Genomic DNA, 22,006 nt, shown 5'->3' on the forward strand with positions numbered 1-22,006 from the left:
CCCCCAACTCTTCAGATTATATAAAGATAGAGTTAAAAATATGTATTTATGGACATTGGAAAACAAAGTGTCCAGGGCACCAAAGACTATATTAGAGCTAAAATGCACTACTGACCTGCCAAAGAGCATGTAATTCAATGGCAAATTGTGTTGTTCACTGCAGTCACAATGTCATCAGTACCCAACATTCTCAAGAAGCAGCTATGCAAGTGTGAAACACCTAAAGTACCCCAAACATGACACTGACAACTTGGGAAAAACAGCAGAAGAACAGGAGGAATTGCTGGTTGGCACAGAAATAAAGTGATTTTGCAAGTGTTCAGTGCCCCTTCCTGCTAAAATCCAAAGTCCTGCAGAAAAAGAATGAGCTGGCAAAGGTCAGAAGGCATTAAACCACACACACTTGTCAAAGCACAAACTTTCAGGTTGGGATATTAAAACACAGTCACAGCTCACAAGGAGTAGAACTTGAGACAAATGAAATGTAATTGAAATACTCTCTTAAACAGAATTCCACAAGCTGAATAATCCATTCCTAATGGATGTTCAAACGGTAAAAGAATGCCCTGAGACCTATTAAGGGTAAGCCTTCATCAGAATATAGAGATAGAAATTTCACACACGATGGGACTTGTTTTTAAAAACACATGTAATACAATTCCCAGTTTCAAAAATTTTCACTTATCTAACACCTACAAGAGGACTGAAAAAGTAACCCCGGAATAATCCAGTCAGCTGGACAAGAATGCCAGTCTCCAGAACTGGCAGATATGTACAGCAAATGCAGAAAGAGAAGACTGGTGGGGAGAAAGGTGAGAGGAAAGGCACCTGCAGAAAATATTAATAGAGGTTGGGACCAATTTAGTGTGAAGCAAAGGTGTCTTCCTCTATCCAAACTACTTCTCTACTTTTTGGAGTGGGTTTTAATTAAGATGTGTTAAAATATCTGAAATATTAATACAACACTGTGTAACAATTTGCCATAAATATTAAAGCTAATAAATATGGTATTAATTTTTTAATATATATATCCCTAAGTTATCATTGAATCAAGATTTTGGAATATCAAATAAAGCATAGATTCTGCCTCACATATTTGGAAACAACCTAACTGGACACAGCTGGGAAATGAACACCTAGAAAAATTTTGGAACAAAATTTGGTTTTCAAATACAGTTTCCAACTGTATCAAGTTACCACTTTCTTATGACACCACTGTGACATGAAAAACAGAAGACCTTTTAGGTGAAAAAAGTATGAGAAATATACTCCTAAAGATAATTTTGTTTTCTTGTAAATTTACATAATCTTTCCTCCAATATTTGATTCTGTTTAGCAATCAAGGCACCACTTCTCTACACAGTGAGGCAATGCAAGACCTGAAAAGGACATCGCCCTACCTATTTAACATAGAATTACAGGTACCTTCAATTCATGTTTTATTGTTACACCTGTATACTTCTTTAAGATAAAAATCTCTTCTCTAAAACATTACGTACAAATATTTTTTTCTTGGACTTTGCCTGACTGGCAGTGCTTGTTAATTCTGCAGTCCTGAAGCCAGGACAGCACAGTGTATTCAGGTGGAAAAGCCTATCACGAGTGTTCTTGTCTAATTGCTCCAATTCTCAGCCTGACAGTTCTCCCTCTTCAGGGGACGAGCTGCCTGACAGGATGAAGAATGCCTGGTTTTGCTTTCTTAAGCAACTTCTGTGTTTTCTACTCTTTAGTTCTCTCCTCCCTTCTTTTACTGCACTAGGGAATCTGAAGACAAAAATATCTCTCAAGTGTATGGAAAGTACCAGATCATTCATACACAACAATGCAGTTCATTCATTCCCATATTTCAAAAAACTAAGAATATACAAGTTATATGTTATAAATAGAAAAATAAATATACTAAAATAACAATAATGTAAAAGTAAAATAAATTTTATCCACCAGAGGGTGATGTAGTAAGCAGTGATTGTTAACCAATGAAGAAAAATCATGTCAAATCTCTCTTGCCAGCAAAACTTACACTACCATACAACCCAATGTCTGAGCACAATTTTTTAGGAAGAACTTCAGGTTTCCAGAATATTGTAGTATTGTTCCAGTGATATGCTGTAATTTTATTACAGTATTAATTATTAGAAATACTAAAGGATTGCAGGTTCATTTTGGATTTTTTACAATAGCTATAAAAAAGACAATATAATGTGTACCTAAATGTATTCATGTTAACATCAAACTCTGTATAAACCTTAATAGTTTTTCCACAGGTAATACATACTCCATAGCCCAGACAGCTGGGCTGACAAGTAGGCATATTTTCAGAATGATGTGGAAAGACTTTTGGCTCCCAAATAAAGGGTAACTGGGAATTTTTATTTCCCCTCAAGATACAGCTTGGTTTCTGTCACTCAGATAAGAAACCTGGTGATCACTGAATGCAAAACATTCTGAATATCCCAACCTATGTATAATTTTTCAATGTACACATGTGCATAATTACATGTACACATCAATAGAACAGCTGGCTTTTATTACAGACCTGTTGATTCCAAGTTTGGAGTGAAACATTTTTTTAATGCTTTAGTATATCAAGATCTAAATATAACCCACTAGTTCACCTCCACCTTCTAGAGTATCCAGAAGGAATATTATACCACAATGTTCAGGCATTTCTTCACTGAATTAGTTAAGACCACAATGCTTTAACTCCAGGTACATAGTTAAGGGTAATGTCCATACAAGACAAAGTTCACACTAACAGGACTCTTCTTTTAGGCTTTCTACCTCCAAATTGCAAAAGCTATACGTCAGTTTACACAGTTTAAATCAAAATACGTAGGGAAAGATCTAATTTTCAAAGCACAACTCCCTGCCTCTGTGATTCTTTCAATTCAAATGCAGGCTTTGTACTGCATACAATTAATGTAAGTCAACTAAAACTTAAGTGAGTTCAAAAAGCAGGCCTTGTTTTAGGGTTTGCTGCTCCTCTGAAGCTGCATCCCAACATGTTATGCTTTTCCTGTAGGTTCTGCTGACCTTTGCTTTTCTGCTACAGAAATATCATGTGATGAGACCCCACCTTCTCACTCAATTATAGATAAGACTGGAATACAGACCTTACAAGACCTTAGCATTCTGAGTCTCTAACACTGAAATATTTACATTGATTTGCCTCAGGATTTTCCTTTTGGCAGAACCATCATTTATTCCTTTTCCTTCAGGGTACAGAGAGTACTTCACCTGAAATCTACTGCCTTCTTTTAACATGTACTTTTTTAGCTTTTTATATCACTTTCCAACACCAAGAGTAAGAGCAATAACTATATTGTAGCAGAAGCTTAAGGAAATTCAAAAAGTAAATATGATTTTCCCCATCCCAGAGGCCAAATAGTCTAAGATTACTAGATTCAAAAGACTTATTTGCTCCTGTCACAAGCAATCCGTGTGACAATCCACAAACTTGAACCAAAGTTACCCTTTATAAAGGACACCAAAGGCTCCTGAATCCTAGTTTCTTTATCAACTCAGATGACAGATATTCCAGCAATAAATTCAAGCAACAAGTACTGTCTTGCAGCTGACAGCTTTAACAAGTGACACACTGGCACCAGGGAATACACAGTTCCACAGTCAGGAATGCCAGACACCTTCAACAGAGCAAATGACAAGCAGTCCAAATATGACCCTGCATGACATCAACCAAGCACAACCCCCGGACATGCAAAGACTCAGAAGAAAATTCAATCAATGACCAACAGGTTAAGTCACCATCACAACATTGCCCTTACCCTGACAACAATCTGAAATGCATCTTATGAATTCAGCCACATACAGAAAAGAGAAAGGTTAGGAAGTGCCATGCAAGTTTATCTTTAAATTATATACATATATAAAATAAATAAATATAATGCTTTGCAGCACAGCCAAAAGGGTTGTGTTTCTCAGAAACAGCCCAGAGGATGGAGTTCTGTACTGCAGGCTAATAGAACATGGCATTATCAACTGCCTGTTACATGACTGGGGACAACTGTCAGAAAATACAAGATGGAAGGACCAAAAGAACGGATAAAGTCTGAAATCTTACTAATAAGGACTAAAAACGTAAAATGAGAAAGAAATGACTCATTTTTCTTCAGTACTTCCTTCCTTTTCTCTCTTCCACTTTGGATGATGGAAAATTCTGAAAAGTCATTTCCAGCATTTTTTTCTGATTAAGTCTAAGACCTCAAGGAAGGAAACCTTCAGAGAACCTAACAGAGAAATAAAAATACACTTTAAAAAACCACTCCATAAACTACTGGCTCCATCACAATCAGTGCAAAGAAATTCACTGAGGATAACATTCAATATATCATCTATGATACCTGTGAGAAACTGTATTATTGATGAGATTAAAGGTTTAATTAACATCTCCAGGAGACTTCATTTATGTTCTGTAAAACTTGATTTCAAAACAAACTCCTGTATTATGAAACAGTCTACTATTAATGTGATGTATCCTATACCACCCAATCCTAACAAAATTCCAAATTGTTTATATACAATTATCTCTCTCCTAATTTCCTTAAGTCATTCTGACAGCATAAAGTACCTACTAGGATAGAACTGAATCTGGACTTCCCTAATTTAAGCCAGGAAAGGGCAAAAAGCAGCAGGTGTGGCTTAGCAGTAGGTACTGAAGGAACACCTTCAAGCAGGGCTACAAGCATAACACTAGGGGAACTTAAAGGTAGTTCTATCCCAACTAATATCCTGCTAGATCTACGTTTTTTTGAAGTGGTCTTCTCTGAGACCCTGTCAGAATCCTGGCTTCTGTTAAAGGGTTTTACCCACCCAGCAACACAACAATCACTGCTGAACAACAGAACAAAGTCCATCGGACTGGGGATCAGAGAATGCAGTATCCATCTGAAGATGCACGGGAAGTTTAACAAACAAGATGAAATTACTAAATTCAGCTGAAATATCAGCTCAAAAAATAAATAATAAACCTACAGCCTTTCAGAAAACTCCTCATGTGATACTTCTATTTTAAGATGATCACCACCATTACAGGACAAAAAAATGCACAACAGGAACAGCAGCAGCTTTTGTAGTATTTTGGGATGAACCATCAAACATCAGCTAAGGATGTGACTATGTTCAAAGCTGATGAGTTCAGTTTCAAGTCACAGAGCCTCACACAGCTCCAAACACCTTTCATTGCAATGCTGTTTCTGCTAGAGAGTCAATCCACCTCAAAACATTACTGGTCTTGTTTATTCTTCTTCATGAAGAACACTCACTGACACTCATTCTAAGACTTAAAGATGCAAATTAAATTTCATGCTAGCACTTTGGCACTGGATAACTGATAATGACTTATATCCTGCATTTAAAATAAAGTGGGTATTTTGCAATGTTCAATAACTTTCAGTTTCCAACATGATGAATAAAGTACTTTTTGTTCTAAATATAAAAATAGTACTCTTTCATCTGTTACACACAGTCCATCCTAAAGACTACAGTTCATGGTCCTTATCTTTTTTAAATACTGGGGGCAACAGAACATAAAATCAAATTTTACTTTCCTCAGATCTCTCATACCTCAAAAACGTGCAAAAGGGTATAACTTATTACTATCCTTTCCACTTTACCACTAACATGTGATACAGTTTTCATACAGCTTAAACTATTAGTTTCTACTGTTTAATGTATATATGAATACTACTGTCTAAACCAGAGCACCACCAAAAAGCTTCAGCCAAGACAAAACAAGTACTTGCACACTTACAGGGTCATATTCCTATTATTCCTTTTCCTAGCTCAGTACTTACCAAGCTTTTTGAGACAGAGGAAAAATAAAGGTTAAAAGCAACTACATTCCCTCATTCACCCTCGAGCACTTTTGGGTTATGACTCCCTCAAAATTTCCTAGGTTATCTGTAGTATCATGACCCCCCTTCCTTACCAAATTCTACTCCGTACCAGAGCCAGGAGCCTTTCCTCCTCATCAGTAACAACAACCAAAGGCAACACACACCCTTCAGCCACAGTTTATTCACTGTTTCTCACCAACTACACACCACCCCTCCCCTCAGCAGGACAGTCCTGCTGTTTTGGCCTCTTCCCATTTCAGACATTATTACTATCAATATAATTCTAAAAAATCCACTGACTTCATTCTACTTTCCTATTCAGATAATGAATGTTTGATCTATTCTGTGTGGTTAAAAGCTTAAGCACTTTGTCACATTTAATAAACAAAGCAAAGAAATATTTTGCACTTACCTAAATTGCCATCAATGTACATGAGTTTAAATGAAGAAAACAGTGGAAACATGCAAAATAAAGTTAAAAATCAACATGTATGCATGCAGCTGAAAAAAGCTGAAGAAACCAGGAAACAATGGTACAGTGAAAAACAGAAAATAAGGTGAATGTGATGAACCCACAGGCTTTACAGAATCATTCTAAAACACCTTAAGAAACTTGCACTTGTTGTAAATACTATATTAAAATTTGACATTAAAAGTAGTTTTTTCTTGAAGAGACTCATTTAGTAAAAATACATCCAATTTTAATTTTTTTTTTTTAAGATTATTCATGTGAAAACATACCTCAGGTAGCATAGTAAACCACAAGCAGAACTTTGCCATTCCTCAGCTTCCTAGCTTTCATTCGTGCAACTGTGCACTTCATTAATATTCACAATAAACTTCAAAATCCCTGCTGTTTCACACATTTACACAATAAGATGGGCTGAAAAGTATTTATACCCCAAAAAGAATCCTCCTCTGACCCCATCTGGTATTTAGGAACAATGGGAGGTCTCCTTTCCAACCAGTAATCAAGGGCATACTTTGACACATTAAGGAAGACAATACCAATCTGTGAACTCACACTAAATACATACTAATAATGTATACCTTAGCCTAATCAAAGTTTTATTAGGAATATAGTTTAATTAGTAACAAGAAGGGAAACACCATTTCAGAATATTTGTTAGTATACTTTCTTTTATGGTTCTATTTAGATACTTGTCATGAATCAAAGTGAAAATTAAGAGCACGTGAAATAACACGAAGTAGCTACTCTCAGTTCTGAATTCATGAATACACATTCCCTTCTCTGCTGATTATTTTATCAGCTCTATTCTGTAATTGCAGCATCTGAGTTAATCATATTGCTACAGATAGACAAAAGTTATTCTGGGAAACTATTTCAAGAAAATTTTGTATTCAAAACTATAGGCCTCAGAGGAACTGCTCACTATCCTTTTTATCCTCTCTTCAACTCATTAATCAGAAGCAAATTCCTGCAGTATCAGGACAGGAACTAAACTTCAAAAGATCGAAATTTGTAACATGTTTTCAAAGAACACATTAAGTCCATTAAAATCACCTGGTTTTCTGTAAGGGAAAAAAAGGATCATGGCTCACCCATTTATTTCCAACAACATAAAACCATGTCATCTGAAAAAGAGCCACTGTTCATTGCACACAGTGTCCATTTTGTATTAATTATGTAGCATTAAATGATGACATTTTTAAGTAGGTTTTAAAAGGGGCTTTATTTTGTGCAACAGTGCTTAGTATGCATTTTTAAAAAGTCACAGTGATTCAGTTTTTGCAATGTCATAAAAGCAGCATATCAACTGATAAACGTTAAATTGTATTAGAAGCAGGTAATCTAAACCAATAAATTATTTCTCCCTCTTCTTCTGACAGACAGGCAACAATCCTGGAAATGAATATTGCTGAATAATGTCTTGTGTCTTCCCAGCACTTCCCACCTCATGGCCTTCTGCTCTCCACCAAAACCTTCTACACTAACTCTTCTGTACATTACACATTATTAGAATCTTCTATTCAAGACAGATTAGAGGGAATAAATACCTACCTAAGTAGGGAAAAGGCAGAAACTCTGTTTGAGACACTGCCAATGGATGATTCCAAGATGAAGAACCACTTTAAATAGTTAAAAACATGTAGAGTACTTCCTGCTCCTATATATATATCAACCCATATATATAAAAATTCCAGTTATGCTGTGAGAAAATATCACAAAGAATATGAAGAACAGAAAGACAAGAAAACTGAATGTGGGCTGTCATATCAAAGAACAGGTGCTGAAAGCATACACTTTCAGAAATAAAATAACTTTCAAAAGAAAACCAGGAATGTCCAAGTTACTGTCCATAAACATCCTCATGGGTTTCTTGCACTTCCAAAAGTTTTAATTTTATGAATTTTCCTGTCGAAACAGATCCTACTATTTCACCTATTTGGCATATTTATTTTCATTACCCTATTTTCCCAGATGTTTTTAAGCCTTCCCAAGCTTGACATTATCAGGATGCATAACACATATCTATCCTTCAGGACACTGATGAAAGCCTCAAGCACATGAAAGATCCCTACCAGATCCTACTGGAAATCTTTCCAATTTCACCATGAATCATGGATAATTACATTTTGACACAGGCTTCCAATCAGATAGTTCTCCAGATAAACAATTTCCTCTCACATGCTTCTTTTTGAGATATGAGAGAAATCTTTTGAGACAACCTTTTTCCCAACATCGATATGTTGCTGCTTTTCCTTTATGCATAAGGTGGGTTTTCCTGTCATCCAAGAAAATCAGACTTCTTTGATACTATTTTTGACAAATCTATATTGGGCGCTAGTGTATTTTTTATTTTTCCCCCTATATTTAGAAATAGCTAACGACTGAAAAAAACACCATTTACAAATAACTTTCTTTGGTTCCTGCAATATTTTTTCAGAAACCACAACAAAAATATCAAACATTTCACTCCTTCTCTCATGTCACTTTTTTTCCCCTGGTAGGCACATAGATTTGCCCTTTTCCAGCCTCCTGGAGTTTGCTAGGAGACTCAGGAATCCAGTCAGGATCACTTTCATCGTGGACAGCCAATGTGAAAACACTTTTTAGTGTTTCAGTATGAAACGACTCTGTTTTCAGAAAAGTTTTACATGCCAGTAAACCTCAGACACACAATGATAGATTGACCACTCTTAGCATAGATGTGATAGAGCACATCACTTTTTTTGTTCTTAAAATTTCAGCTTTTTGATAATTCCAATTTAAATTAGTTGTTTGAAAGAATCAATAGCCCTCTGGATAAGTAAGAGTGACAGACAAGCTGACACAGCCAGCTTGGGCTTCCAAAGCCATTCCTTCCGAAAGGCTCCTCTCCAAATGCTTACAAGAAAAGTAAGCAGCAATTAGATAAGAGGATGGGTACTTTTATACACAAATATTTGATTACAAGAGAGGAAATAGCAGAAACACATGGTTGACTCCTAAAACCAACATAAAGTCCCTGTGGAGTTTTGCTGGAACCTGTGGCTGAGCTTTGTGCTGACTGACACTTCCTGAGTAACCCAGAGAACAGGGTTATCAGTAAGATGACTAATTTTCCTCATGATATTTGGTTATTCAGAGCAGTAAAGACAAAAACCAAATGCAAAGAACTTTATAAGACTAAGCCAATTATCAAAGGCTGGCAGATGAAATTCACGGAGATAAAAGTGGAATGCAAGTGAGAACAATCCCAACTTTAAGCATAGCAAGCTGGGATTGAAAGTAGTTAGAATCAGGAGTGAGATTTTCAGCTACAATAAATATTTCCATTAAGATATTAACTTAGCACTCAGTAGCAGCAAAAATAAAGGCATCCAACACTGGAAAGAACAAACTAATTGTTGGGAATTCCTGTGAGAGAGACAGAATAAAAGGGCAAACACTACAACACCAACACAACTCATTTTACATCTTTTCAAAAACATAAGCTGTTTTGGTCTCCTCACCTCAAAGGGAAAACAATCCCAAACATGTAATAGGTCTAAAAAGCATCATGTCACTCTTTCACAAGGAATTATCACACATGGTAAGATTCTTCTGACTGGAAAAGAGCTGAGGAAGGGATGTGATGATGGCACTGTAAAGTTCTAAGTGGCACTGAGACTGGCACCAGATATCAATTACTTATTGCTTCTTTCAGTACAAGAAACAGGAAATCCTGGCAAAAGCAGCCAAAGTCCAGTGCAAAACCAAATGAAAAGCAGTGGTTCTTTGCAGGTGTCAGGCTATAAGAGCCTGTGGACCCTGGCATTTTAAATAGGTCCAAAAGTAACTGGCTGAATTTGAGGTCCACTGAGTTATTAAGCACAAAACCAGCAGCTGGATCATAAGGAATACTCTGTGGAGGTATCACTGTATACTTGGCCTATTCTGTGAATGTTTGGACACTTAGCAATGGAATACTGAGCTACTCAATCTTTGTGCTATTGTATTATAGAGTCAGGATTCATGTTAAATATATACATAAGGCAAAATATATTCTTGTTATCAGGTTCGCTGTTATAAGAAAATAAGACCATTTGTCAAAAAAATTGACTCAAAACTGAGTTACTAGTTTACTTTCCCCTCAAGATAAGGAAAACTAGCTTTTAGAGGAAAAAACCAAAACATAACCTCATTGGTATGTGACGAAGCCTCTAAATACCAGATTCAGATTCCAAATGCCAGTATAAGATATTAATGTGACACTTCCATAATAAATACATGAGTACATTAGAATATTCCTCCTACTAAGGTGACACTAAATGCACCATTAAAATATCTAACCAACAAAGCTTTTGAAAAACAGAACCTCCACCATGCATCTTCCTGATAATATTGGTTCTAGCAGCATCCTAGTGCCCCTGCTATAAGTAGATAATCAGTAACTACTACTGTCAGTCTGGATACAAAAGTCATAAAAGGAAGTAATTTATTAATTAATTGTACTGAATTTTTGATGACAACCCTGTCAGTTTTCCACTGAAGTAGCTGGTAACAGACTTGCTAGCTCTGTAGATATTTAGGTTCATGACATGCCTAAAAGGTGGAAAGTTTGCTGAGAAGCACTAATTGATCACAAACTTGGAAGTAAATTAAAAATCTCGGTTGTTGCTGCCTGCCAGCAAAGAAGTTTAGATTTGGAATCTGGAAGTGAGAGAAACACAGGACTGTGTTTTTGTCTGGGGAAAGTTAACAGATGGTCTAAAAAGGAGCAGCTTTAAAATAAGATGAGAAGCCAAAAAGTGTGTGGAAAAAGGAAGAAGAATTTTTTTTTATCTACTCTGTGCTGCTGTTTCATGTAGCTTTTTATATATAGCTGTATATATTTTATATAGCAAAGTCTCAAAGTTTGACTTTACAGATTAAAATATTTGAATATTTTTAAAACTTCAGAAAAATAATGTTACATCTTGAATAGAAGTATTTGAAATACGTATTTACAAGACACTCATTTTCTTCAACACAAGCCTATGAAATATTACTGAAAACTTTCACTCTGTTCTGTAATGGAGAAGTACAGAAAATTGAATATGAGAATTTATCTTCTTTTATCTTTAAAACTGTTAAATCCCTGTACAGCTTAAATAAAATATGCCTCTGGGTGTTTATTTATACTTTTTCAAAGGCAGCTCCTTTACCTCTTCAGAAAATGTGGCCACATCTATTTAGACAGCTTTTGCAAAAAAAGCCCCAGAGAAAGTTTCAAAAATAAGACAAAGGGTAACAACAATTATTTTCCCCATCTAAAATGTGAAGGGATGCTGCACAAAGGAAATTATAACCTGCATTTGGATGCTTATTAGTGTGCTTTCCTACAGTTTAGCAGCCAGAAGCAGGTATGTCAAGACAGACAATTCTTGTGGCAGATGTCAAACTTGTGCCAGTATTGGATACAGTATTAAAAGCAAAACATCACGTGCTTGTTTGTAAAACAACACGAAGAAACTCTCATAATTACTTACCTGATTTTCTTCATGGGAAACTCTCATTTGTTCTTTAAGAACTGACATTCTGGCTGCTTCTTCTTTCCTCAATACTCTCTCTTTCTTTAGCTCAGGACTCCAGAAAGTTTTGATGCTGTTCATAGAGGACCCTAGCTTGCTGTCCTTAATGTCTAGTTCTTTTCTGAGAAGGTCATTCTCCCTCTGTAGATCCTTAAGCTGAGCCTGCAGGTCTAACATGGTGCTATCTCTAACCTGTCTCAGCATGGAAGGAACCTGGTGGTGGTGGTGGTGTGAGGATGTGGTCAGCCCTCCATGCTGGTCAGTGTAAGAAAGGACATCAGTGTGTGACAGTCCAGCAGAAGCAATATTGGGGCTGCTCCCCATGGCTGTGACTCGGCCACCATACACAGCTCGATTTGTAGCCCTTCCAAGAGTCATTGTGCCCTTTGGGAAAGTAGTAGAAGCTACACCCTCGTGGTCACTCAGGTACATTGGTCCAGATGTTGCATAGGCTGCGTTAAGGGACTGGATGTTCTCCATGGATAACGTCTTCCCCGTCCCTCCTCCCCCGCTGCTGGTTCGCCTGTGGCCCAGGCGAGGGGACCTCGGCAGGCGGGGAGACCTGGAGGGACTCCCTTCCAAGTTGCTGATTGTTCTTGCACTTCCATACATTTTTCTTCTACTTTGAGGTACTATTTAGTAAGAAACTAGTAACACTAAAGTTGAATATTCAATTTATAATTCCGCCTAGAAATATTGGCAGTTTCACTGCATTCTTCCAGTAGGCAAAATCTGGTATTCCTCCAAAGACAGACCTGAGGGAAAAAAAAATATATTATAAAATTAAATTTTCGTCTTGGAAAATAAACTTACAAGTAATCACCATATATCAGAAAAAAACAACTTCCCAGAGCAGTAACTTCAAAAATAAAATCTACTACACATTTTATATTTAGGAAGATGAGTTAAAAATGCATTTTCAAACTAATTTCAATCAAAATAAAACTTCTAATTTCTTCCTTGCTAAAAGACTTGGAGTTAAATCTTGCTAAACTAAGTTGCAATGAACAACAGAGGCCCAAAAACATACCTTAGCTGGTATATTAATGGACTTAAATGACTGACAACATGAAATTTATATAAAGAAAGATATTTATTGTTGACTTTAAGAACTACCCTCTTAAATAAGCCTCCAGAATTCATCCCCAAGGCACACAGATATAAAGGAACCAGATCTTGTTGATGTACATTTTCAAGTTTTGGCATTTTGACATCTCTGTCCAAATCTGCCCCTCGTTTCAGCTGTCATGCAGCATTCAAGAGATGACCCACAGCTTGCTCCACCAAGAACTTGTGCAGCTTTTCTGGCATCTTAACTTCAACACGTTGACCAACTAAACAAAAAATTTCTCATCATGGTAACTGGGACAATGTGACTTCTTATCCTAAATCTCAAGCGCCAGCCATCCTCTGGCCAAATAACTCATCAAGCCCTCTGAAAAATCCATCCTTGCATCTTTCCAGTTGCCTGAAATAGTTCCATAGCTCCCTTCAAAGACAAATCTCCCATGAGACCAGAGCTGAAGATCATTTTCCTTCCACTGGCTCCTGGCAGACCCTGAACAAAAGCAACAACTCATCTTTTAAATTGACAGAATTCACCCCCACCCTCCCGCTCACTCAAAAAAACACAAAACAAAACAAAACAAAGCTTCACAAAAAACACAACACTCTGGCCTAGTGAAAAAACAATGCTGCTAGCAGAAACTGCCACTATCAATTTAAACTGCACACAATAAAATATTTTTAGATACAGCAGATATGATACACAGGTGGTGGAGTTTGGTATAAATTTGTTGATCCTCAGAACTAGAGGTACAGAATATTGTATCTTATATCACATCCATACTGTTGTTCCTTCTCATTGCCACAGTCTAATAAATAAGTAATTTATGTTTCTTGTTTAGAGTTACTTAATAACCTACTTAGTCTTCTGTTTATGTCTCTGCTATGTATTTTTAGGTACTTGTTTTGCCTTTTAGAGCTTATTCATTGTGGTCTTTCTTTTCTCAACTTGTATGAAGTTTTGGAAGTTCTTATCTCAAATCAGAGAACGCTTTTATCTTGCTTAGCACTCCAGTGCTCACCATTGAGCTCTACTGAAAAAGGGATCCTCATTCCTTATCCAAAGGCAGGCTAACTTCTCACTGAAGTTCTTTACTAATGTTCAAATGCTGATTTAACATTTTAACTTCCATAAGCTTGTAAAATTCTGAAACCAACAGGAAAAGAGAAGCAAAACACCACCAACCAAAGAAATGTTATTACCTCCACAGCATTTTCAATTTTTTTTGTTTTACTTTCCCCCTAGAAATATTCTAAGCAAAACAGAGACCTCTATGTAGCAAATGCAAACACACTGATGATATGCTCAATTTTTCTTACTTTAGTGGGCTATTAATGACAGCTCACAGACCAAAAGCTGAAAACCCTGACTTAAATTCGTAGGGTTTCTCCATCTTCATTTGCAGTTTGTTTCCTTCTACAGCCTGAATTATACAGACTGGCTTTCCTGCAAACACCCCTGAAAAAGGCAAGCACATGAAAATATGCTTTCTCAATGCATGTACTTCTTAAGGATAAAACTGGAGTCTTCCTTTATGGCTGTGAAATGTCTCAAACACAGTAGAAGCCAGACACCATTGCTCTATGAAGGAGGGGAGAAAAGCACCTACATCATTTTCTACTCTTTACTGCTTATACATGGAGCCTTCCTAGCTTCAGGAAGACTTACTGTGTGTCTCCACAAATCAGGAATTGGAGACATGAAGAAGCAATATCAGCCTCAGGACCTCAACAACTGCCACACAGATCATCATCTACTGCCTGGAGAAAAAGAAAGGAGAAATCCCATCTTCCCCCAGAACCAGTTGACAGAGCCATTCTAGTTGAACTTAGAGTGGACAGGTGAGATATAAATGACTATTTTGAAAGATAAATTTGTTTTATATTATTATTTTAATTGGACAGGAGGGAATGAATATTAACACTCTCAAGTAATAACTTTTTAACCCAAGCTGTAAGTGTTGCAATAGCCACAAAGGAGCTCATAAAGGTCATATCCCCCTAAAACCTTCTCTGAGATAAAAAAGTCCCCCAGATTCCTTCACTCTGGTAGGGACAGACTGCAGACCCACACATTTTCGTACAAGAGCTGAGTTTTAAAACCTAATTCAGCTTAGTACTAGGAAAAAAGCCCCAGATGATCACCTGCTTGGCTCAGTATTTTCTTATTTTAAAGAAATACCGTTTAATGCACATAATGTAAAATTAACCACTATAATCATGAGTTTAATATTCTGTATTGCAAACAAAGCTGTATTTTATACAGATCCTTTTAGGATCCAGAAAATTAAGCAAGCATTCTCATCTGGAGGCAGGAGGGCAGGCACTGGACACTTTCCCTCATGCTCTCATCAGCCTTAAAAACCCCAGCAAACCTGATACAGTCCATTTCATGCCAAAGTCCCTCCTCATGCCTGTTCCAACCTTCAGCTTGCCTTATTTTCCACATTCTTGCCCCATCTGATCACCTGCACTCTGCAGACAGCAACATCATGGGTTTGCATTACCCACCATCACTGAAGTCTAACAATGCATTTTATTTGTGTTTTAGCTTTCTATTTTTATAGAAACTTGGGAGCATAGGATTCTAATATGATGCTAATAGAAGCTCTCACTCAGTTTCCAAATCCTTACTTCTACATTTTACATAATTAGAGTTTCCTTGAAATACTGTGTACACAACACCCTGTAAGTTCTGATTTTCACTCGTTACACACTCTTACATGCTGAGGGATGATTTAGGCTTTTAATGTCCCCTCCTGTGGCCTGAATCACCTAGTCAGCAGGAAGTTTGGGTATTAGCCAGATACTTAATAGCTTTGCACAACTACTTGCCAATATTAACATTGAGCCAAGAGCTCAAACATTTGTAAAAGTACCAAAGGCTTTAAGGAAACCCCTTCCTTAGAGTTCACCTCCCCGAACAATATATGGTGACAGGTAAGTGCAGAAATGATCAATCTAAATCCAAACTGCCTAAAACTGTCTAGTACTATACAGCTTCCCACATACAAACCAAAAGAAGCAAAATAGAAAAGAAGAGGTGATGTAGAACACAATGCTCCTATTTTCTTCACCAGGACTGCATTTTGAGACACCACAAAAGGCAGGAGATTCACAGAAATAAGATAAACATGTCCTGGCAAACAATAATGATTTCTTTATTTTGATAACATCTTTTAAATACTCTTACAACAAAAACATCTCTGTACACAGAAGAGCAGGAGTATATGCATATTAAAAGTAGTGACCAAGAGCCAGAAATATTTCTAGCCCTTTCTTTTGGTTTACCTAGGTTTTCTACTGCTTTCATAGTGGCACAATACAGCCTCACAGCAGACAATATTCTTTTCTTCACATGTTTTTTATTATCTATGCTGATGTAAAAGAAAAAAAAAAGGCAGCAAGCTGATACAAAATAGATACAGAGAACCCAAATCTGTTGTAGAGTATCCTTCCTTTCTTCATTAATCTGAGCAGCCTGGCATGTCTTCTTTTCGTAAAATAAAATAAACACAATGCTCTTCATATGGGATTAGTACAAGGCCAGCATTGTTTTTATTAAAAGGACAAAGTACTCCCTTTTCCTACTTACCAGGCTGACCAAATTATTTCTCCCCCACCTTTTTTTAATCCTAAAAAGAAAAGAATCCATTTCTTCCTGCTACTCTGCTATTCCTTACAAGTTTGAAAAACAGAGCATATGACTACAAAAGCAACATTTTCATTTAGATTCCTTACAGTGTCCTGAAACTGCGTTTCTTATGTAAATTTAGGTTTTACTACGGTCTGCACAAGACATTTGTTTTTACTAGTTAACAGACATTAGTTTATCCCCCCTCTTGTAGCTTGGCATAAAATTTGCACATATGTAGTTGTAAATAAAATTAGTTCCAAAGTCTCCTTTAATCTTGCAAGCTGGTCATGTCCCTGAACTCCCATCAATGCTAAATGGAAGAACTGGCATTTATCACTTCATAGTTCAACAGTTCACCAGCCCTGCCTGCCTTTCATTTCTCTTTCACACAGAAGAAAATATGAAGGCAAAAGTAGGAGTGGCTGCTCAATAGGCATCTAATGACATAAATGGAAAATAAAGTTGTCAGGCATTCTAATGCTGTCAGGTGCAGTGACAGCAATTAATACTTGTCATGCAATCAGAATACTCCACCAATTGAAATATTTGCTCAAAATGCCGTATTAAAAATCTTGAAAAGCAAGCAGTTCTGACACCATTATCAGGAGAGTCAATTATATTACTCTCAAATGTACTTAAGTGAAGAGTCAACAATACCTTTCTAACTCTTTTATCCAGGTTTCATGGGTTTAAAACAAGGCTAGTGTTCAAGAGAGGTACATTTCTTTCAAAGCATTTTACTGTTTATTACAATGTTCAAGACATAACTGCTTTAAAACATAATAGTTAGAAATAGGCTTTAAATAATGTAAATAATATTTAAACTCCACCAACTGACACCTCTATTATTTTCTAACTTTTAAGTTAGGTCTCTTTGTTGCTCAAACTCCAATTCTTAATGCTTTATCTCTAACACTTCCATTAAAATAATTCTTTCCTGCAGTCCTGAATGTGACAAGTCTTCCTGGGGTTTCTAAGATGCTTAAGGGAGGTGAGAAATTTCAAATTTGTTTCATTTTATTTTTCTGATGTTGCATAAAATATTAAAGACCTGAAAATGGAACACTAAAAAAAAAAAGACTTCTATAGCCAAGCAAAGGCAGAATCATCACATCTAATTTTAATTGTTATGCCAGAGAACACACTGTATCTTTATAAAAAGCCATAGGGCAGCCTATCTGCCAAATCTGGGGAAACACAACCACGTACAGTCTGTACAAGTTACCTTCCAGTGCTGAGCATTTCTCACTCTCCAGTCCCTTCTGATTGAACAGCCACTCCACAGAAGCAGGGATGTTTAGTGTTACCCTTTGGTTTAAGTATAAAGCACAAGCACCAACAGTGGTGCAAAGGGTTTCAGAGGTGCAGGGTAAAACAACACCTCAGCTTTAACTGCCTGAAGTTCCCAGTCCCACGCTCACTGTGTCATTGTTTTGCTGCCCATCTGCTCTCTGCAACTCTTAACACTGGGATCCTATTTTTTATTGGTGGGTGGGAGGATGGATGGTGTGAATCACAAGCAACAAGGGATAGAAACACAAATTCCAAAACACTGCTTGTACCTCTTCAGGTTTTTTAGCTGTCAACTTCCCTGCACCATAATGACCTTCTCAGGATACACAGATACTTCTAAAGACCTGGCAAGCTTTTGGTCTTCTGGAGAAATACTTCCTATTTCAGTCTTTGCAGGTGTCTCAGGTGCTAAATTCTGCATCCTAGTCTGTATTCATCATGCCTTCCATCCTGCCATTGTTAATCATGTCTTTTATTTCCTTCTCAATAACAATTCTCATTTATCAATGCAAGCCTGCATTTACAAACTACTTTTGTGGAGGATTATTCTAAGGCACATGGTAAACCAGGCAAACAGTACTTTTCATTTAATAGCTATTAAAGAACAACAACACTCATATGTCTTGAATTTTTACTAAAATAGTCTCCTTTGGGGAAAAACATTAAAATGTAAAAGAATATAACATTCTTCAGGATTACTTGAAAGTTATGCCTAATTATTAACACAGTTATACTTTGCTTTTGTCAACATTTACCTAACTTGAATGACTAAATATAGTTTACAGAAACACAGTTATAGACTGAATAACCTTGGAGAAGGTAGATCTTAAAAATAAGCACAAGTTAAGTAAATCTGAAGGTTTTCCAGGAAAAAACTGAAAGACCAGACTTGTTCTATCATTCATCTACATCGTCAGCATTCATACCAATTTTTTGAAACATAAGGCAGTTCAGGTGGTAATATATATAAATGCATATTAAAGACCACATTCATTTTAGTAGGATCACCTAAGAACTGAAAATACTGTAAAAGGAAATTGACTGAGTCTGTAGTTTGACCTGTAAATTTGTCTATTTTCACATTAAATATGCTTAAGAATATTCTGTCATTTACATTAATCTCATCCTTTCAATTTTCAGATGCATTTATAACTCTTAATGTTTGAGAAACCAACAGAGATACTCCCACACACTAGAGTATTTTCAATTGAATTCACAAAGGCTACTCTCATTAATGTTATTAAACACAGGCTTATATAGTTGCAAGATTGTTATTATTTTTCGTTTTTGCTACAAAACTTCCATTCTCGTTTTGAAAAGCAACAAAACAGTCATAGGAACAGCTTTTAAGACTACCTGTGTAGCCTCCAGCAGTTTCTTAGAATACTTAAATATTGGGATATTTAGCAAGCCTAAATATCCACTCTGCGTCTTACACTTATTTGATTCAACAATAGCAATATGCCTACTCAAACTGCAAAACAAGGAGCATATTTGTGCATTCAGCATGCTTTGAAGCCATCACAATCCAAAAACCTGCAGAACATCTCTCCTGTTCTCTTTGCTCAGACACAAGAGCATGCACGTTTCAGTACCATGCCAAAGAAAAACTGGCTGTGCTTCAGCCACTTCAGATCAAAGTTGTCCAAGGAACTTACAGGCTCTGTAAGTGATGCAAGTGATTTAGCAGATTAGTTTCATCATAGAATCAGCATCCTGGAACCATTAGAAGACACTGCACTTCAGGAATTGCATTTTTATTTATTTATTCACCAAAAGAGTTGAAGAGTTCCCCCAAGCACTCGGTGGCCGGCTCTTAATTTCACAGCAGAGCCCCATCTGCCCCCTTTGGGCTCACACTCAGCTAAGCACAACCACACCAGTTCACAAGTGCAATTTCTAAGTCCTCACAGGCATCTGACTTAACATTTGATGTTGATGACAGATGTTATTGTAACTGCTTCCTTAAGGAAAAACAAATGGTTTGAGCAGATTTCAAATGAGCTCTATAAATGAAAGCCGAGGTACATCAGGACTGCCAATACTCTGCCATCAAAAATAAACTTGCTTTACACAGCAAACTGTCTTCCAGAGAAGCCCCTGAGAGTACCCATTTCTACCACTATTATTGGACATAGGTCAGAAAAAAAGAACTGTGCTTTATTTACCAGGTCATATTTGTCCACTTATCTGAAGTGTTCAAAGAACATAAGTGGTAAAAACTGTATTTCAGCAATATATTTTAAGGACAACACACTACAGAAAACTGTTTAAGTCAAAATCCTCACCATCACAGAAATCACAGGCCTGAGCTGTTTTATAAAGCAATTAAATAATTCGGACACTGCATGTGCCAAGAGATAATATATACCTTAGGAGATTACCAGTAAATTAATTTTACTGACCATGAAAAGTATTTAGATAACATTGAAAACTGAAGGAGCATCAACAAAATTTCCAACAGGACACAACTCATATTTGACGAAGAAAAATGAGTTCCTGAGAATTCAGGTACTATGGCCTCCAAGTCTTGCAATGAAAGAATCCAAACACATACCAAATAGTGTAACCACAAGTACAGATATATTAAACCTCCAAAAGGAATTGGAATGAAATGACCAAGATGTGTTCTGTAAACCTCTCAGAGTATGGAGAAGATTATGTCCCATTAGTCAGCATTCTAAGTGATCTGAACTATTCACTTAGCGGGAAACTGCTCCACACATTACCAATGCTCTGTGCAAAATGCACTTTTGGACTAAATTCAGAAATGGCAGAGACTTTTGTTACATTTCTTTCACTTCCTTCAAAATAAATTGCACATTATATCCAACTGAGCAATCATTACAGACAGTGCTTTTTCTCCAGTGACTTCCCACCCCAACTCCACCATACTCCCAGAAACTACAGCACATCATTTTCACACATACCTACACAATAAAAATTTATATATATGATTTTCATCAATCCTTTTACTCCATTCAATGTCCCATGACATTTCTCACACAATGAGATAGATTTTAGAGTTAAATCACTTTGAAAAATCTCTCAATTCTCAAATTTTGTAGAATTTAGCTGCTAGATTCTACATCTGCACTGTGACTTCAGTTAGAGGAATAGGACAACAAGCAGGACAAACAGTGGGGAAACATTAAAAAAAAAAAAACACACAGTATTTGCTGAAAGGGGGGTAGTTAAATTAAATAAAAAGTACATTGGTTATTACAGAAGCCACATGGTAACCAGTCTAAAACATTTCTAGTGAATGCCAGTCTGCAAGACTGTCTTAGAATAAGATAATCTAGAAAGCAAGTATCACCTTTCAAAAACCTGATCATAAAACTTCACAAAAAAGCTCCAGCTTTGCTAAGCATCCAAAATGTCAAAGACTCCCACACATCCTATCACAACTTCAAACTCTGACATACACCCCAAATTCTTAGACACATTCCTTCTGCTTTCTTAAAAACACAGAAATTCAATTCTACACATCTCCCTCATTATTCTCATTTTAAAGTAAAGGGATTATAGTGACATACAACTCTGCCAACATGTAACCTGTTCATTGCAAACTTCACTTTTCTAATACACCATGAAGGAATTGCAGGTTTCTGTGAACAGAAATGGGTAACAGTAACAGAGCCTTATCCAGAGAAGTGCTACAACATCTTTGCTCCTCTCTCCTTTGGCAGAGCTCAGCACCTGACAGACTGCCTCTGAAAGGAGATGTGGCTGCTGTTCCTAATTGTTGCCATCATTCCAAAACAAAACCTGGCTACTTAAGATATTCCAAAGCTGGCAATCCAAAAGCCAGTATCACTAAATAAATCATAAAACACCCTGAAAGCAACAGCCAAGAAAGCAACAACAAAATTTAAATTCCACAATGCTAATTCATCAGACATCTACGTTTTCTTATACAAACATTGGATATCCACACTTACAAGTTTCCTTGGACCTCCACAAATAATCAGCTGCTGTTTTCCAAGGAAACAGGTTGGCTTTTTTTCTACATCTTGCATACAAGCAATAACAAACCAACATAAATCCATCTCACTCAATTTCAAAAAGATTGTAAAAGACTGTTTCTTTTTATAAAATACTTTACATCTTTAATAAGTGACTAATTAAGAACAAAATGCTCCAGAAAAAGATTTAA

The 22,006-nt window shown here is 36.6% G+C and overlaps 1 protein-coding gene across 1 annotated transcript in view; it reads right to left on the minus strand.

The window, feature by feature from the left end:
• The window catches only part of ERC2 (ELKS/RAB6-interacting/CAST family member 2), a gene marked incomplete at both ends in the record, with an annotated part of 345,331 nt that extends 332,867 nt beyond the window's left edge, over positions 1 to 12,464 (minus strand). Inside the window, one exon of the mRNA XM_082289123.1 lies at positions 11,811 to 12,464. Coding sequence (XP_082145249.1) covers positions 11,811 to 12,464 — 654 coding nt within the window. The remainder of the gene's footprint in view (positions 1 to 11,810) is intronic.
• Between the last annotated feature and the right edge of the window lie 9,542 nt (positions 12,465 to 22,006).

Source organism: Coloeus monedula (assembly GCF_965178545.1).
Source record: "Coloeus monedula genome assembly, chromosome: 11".
Taxonomy (NCBI): Eukaryota; Metazoa; Chordata; class Aves; order Passeriformes; family Corvidae; genus Coloeus; species Coloeus monedula.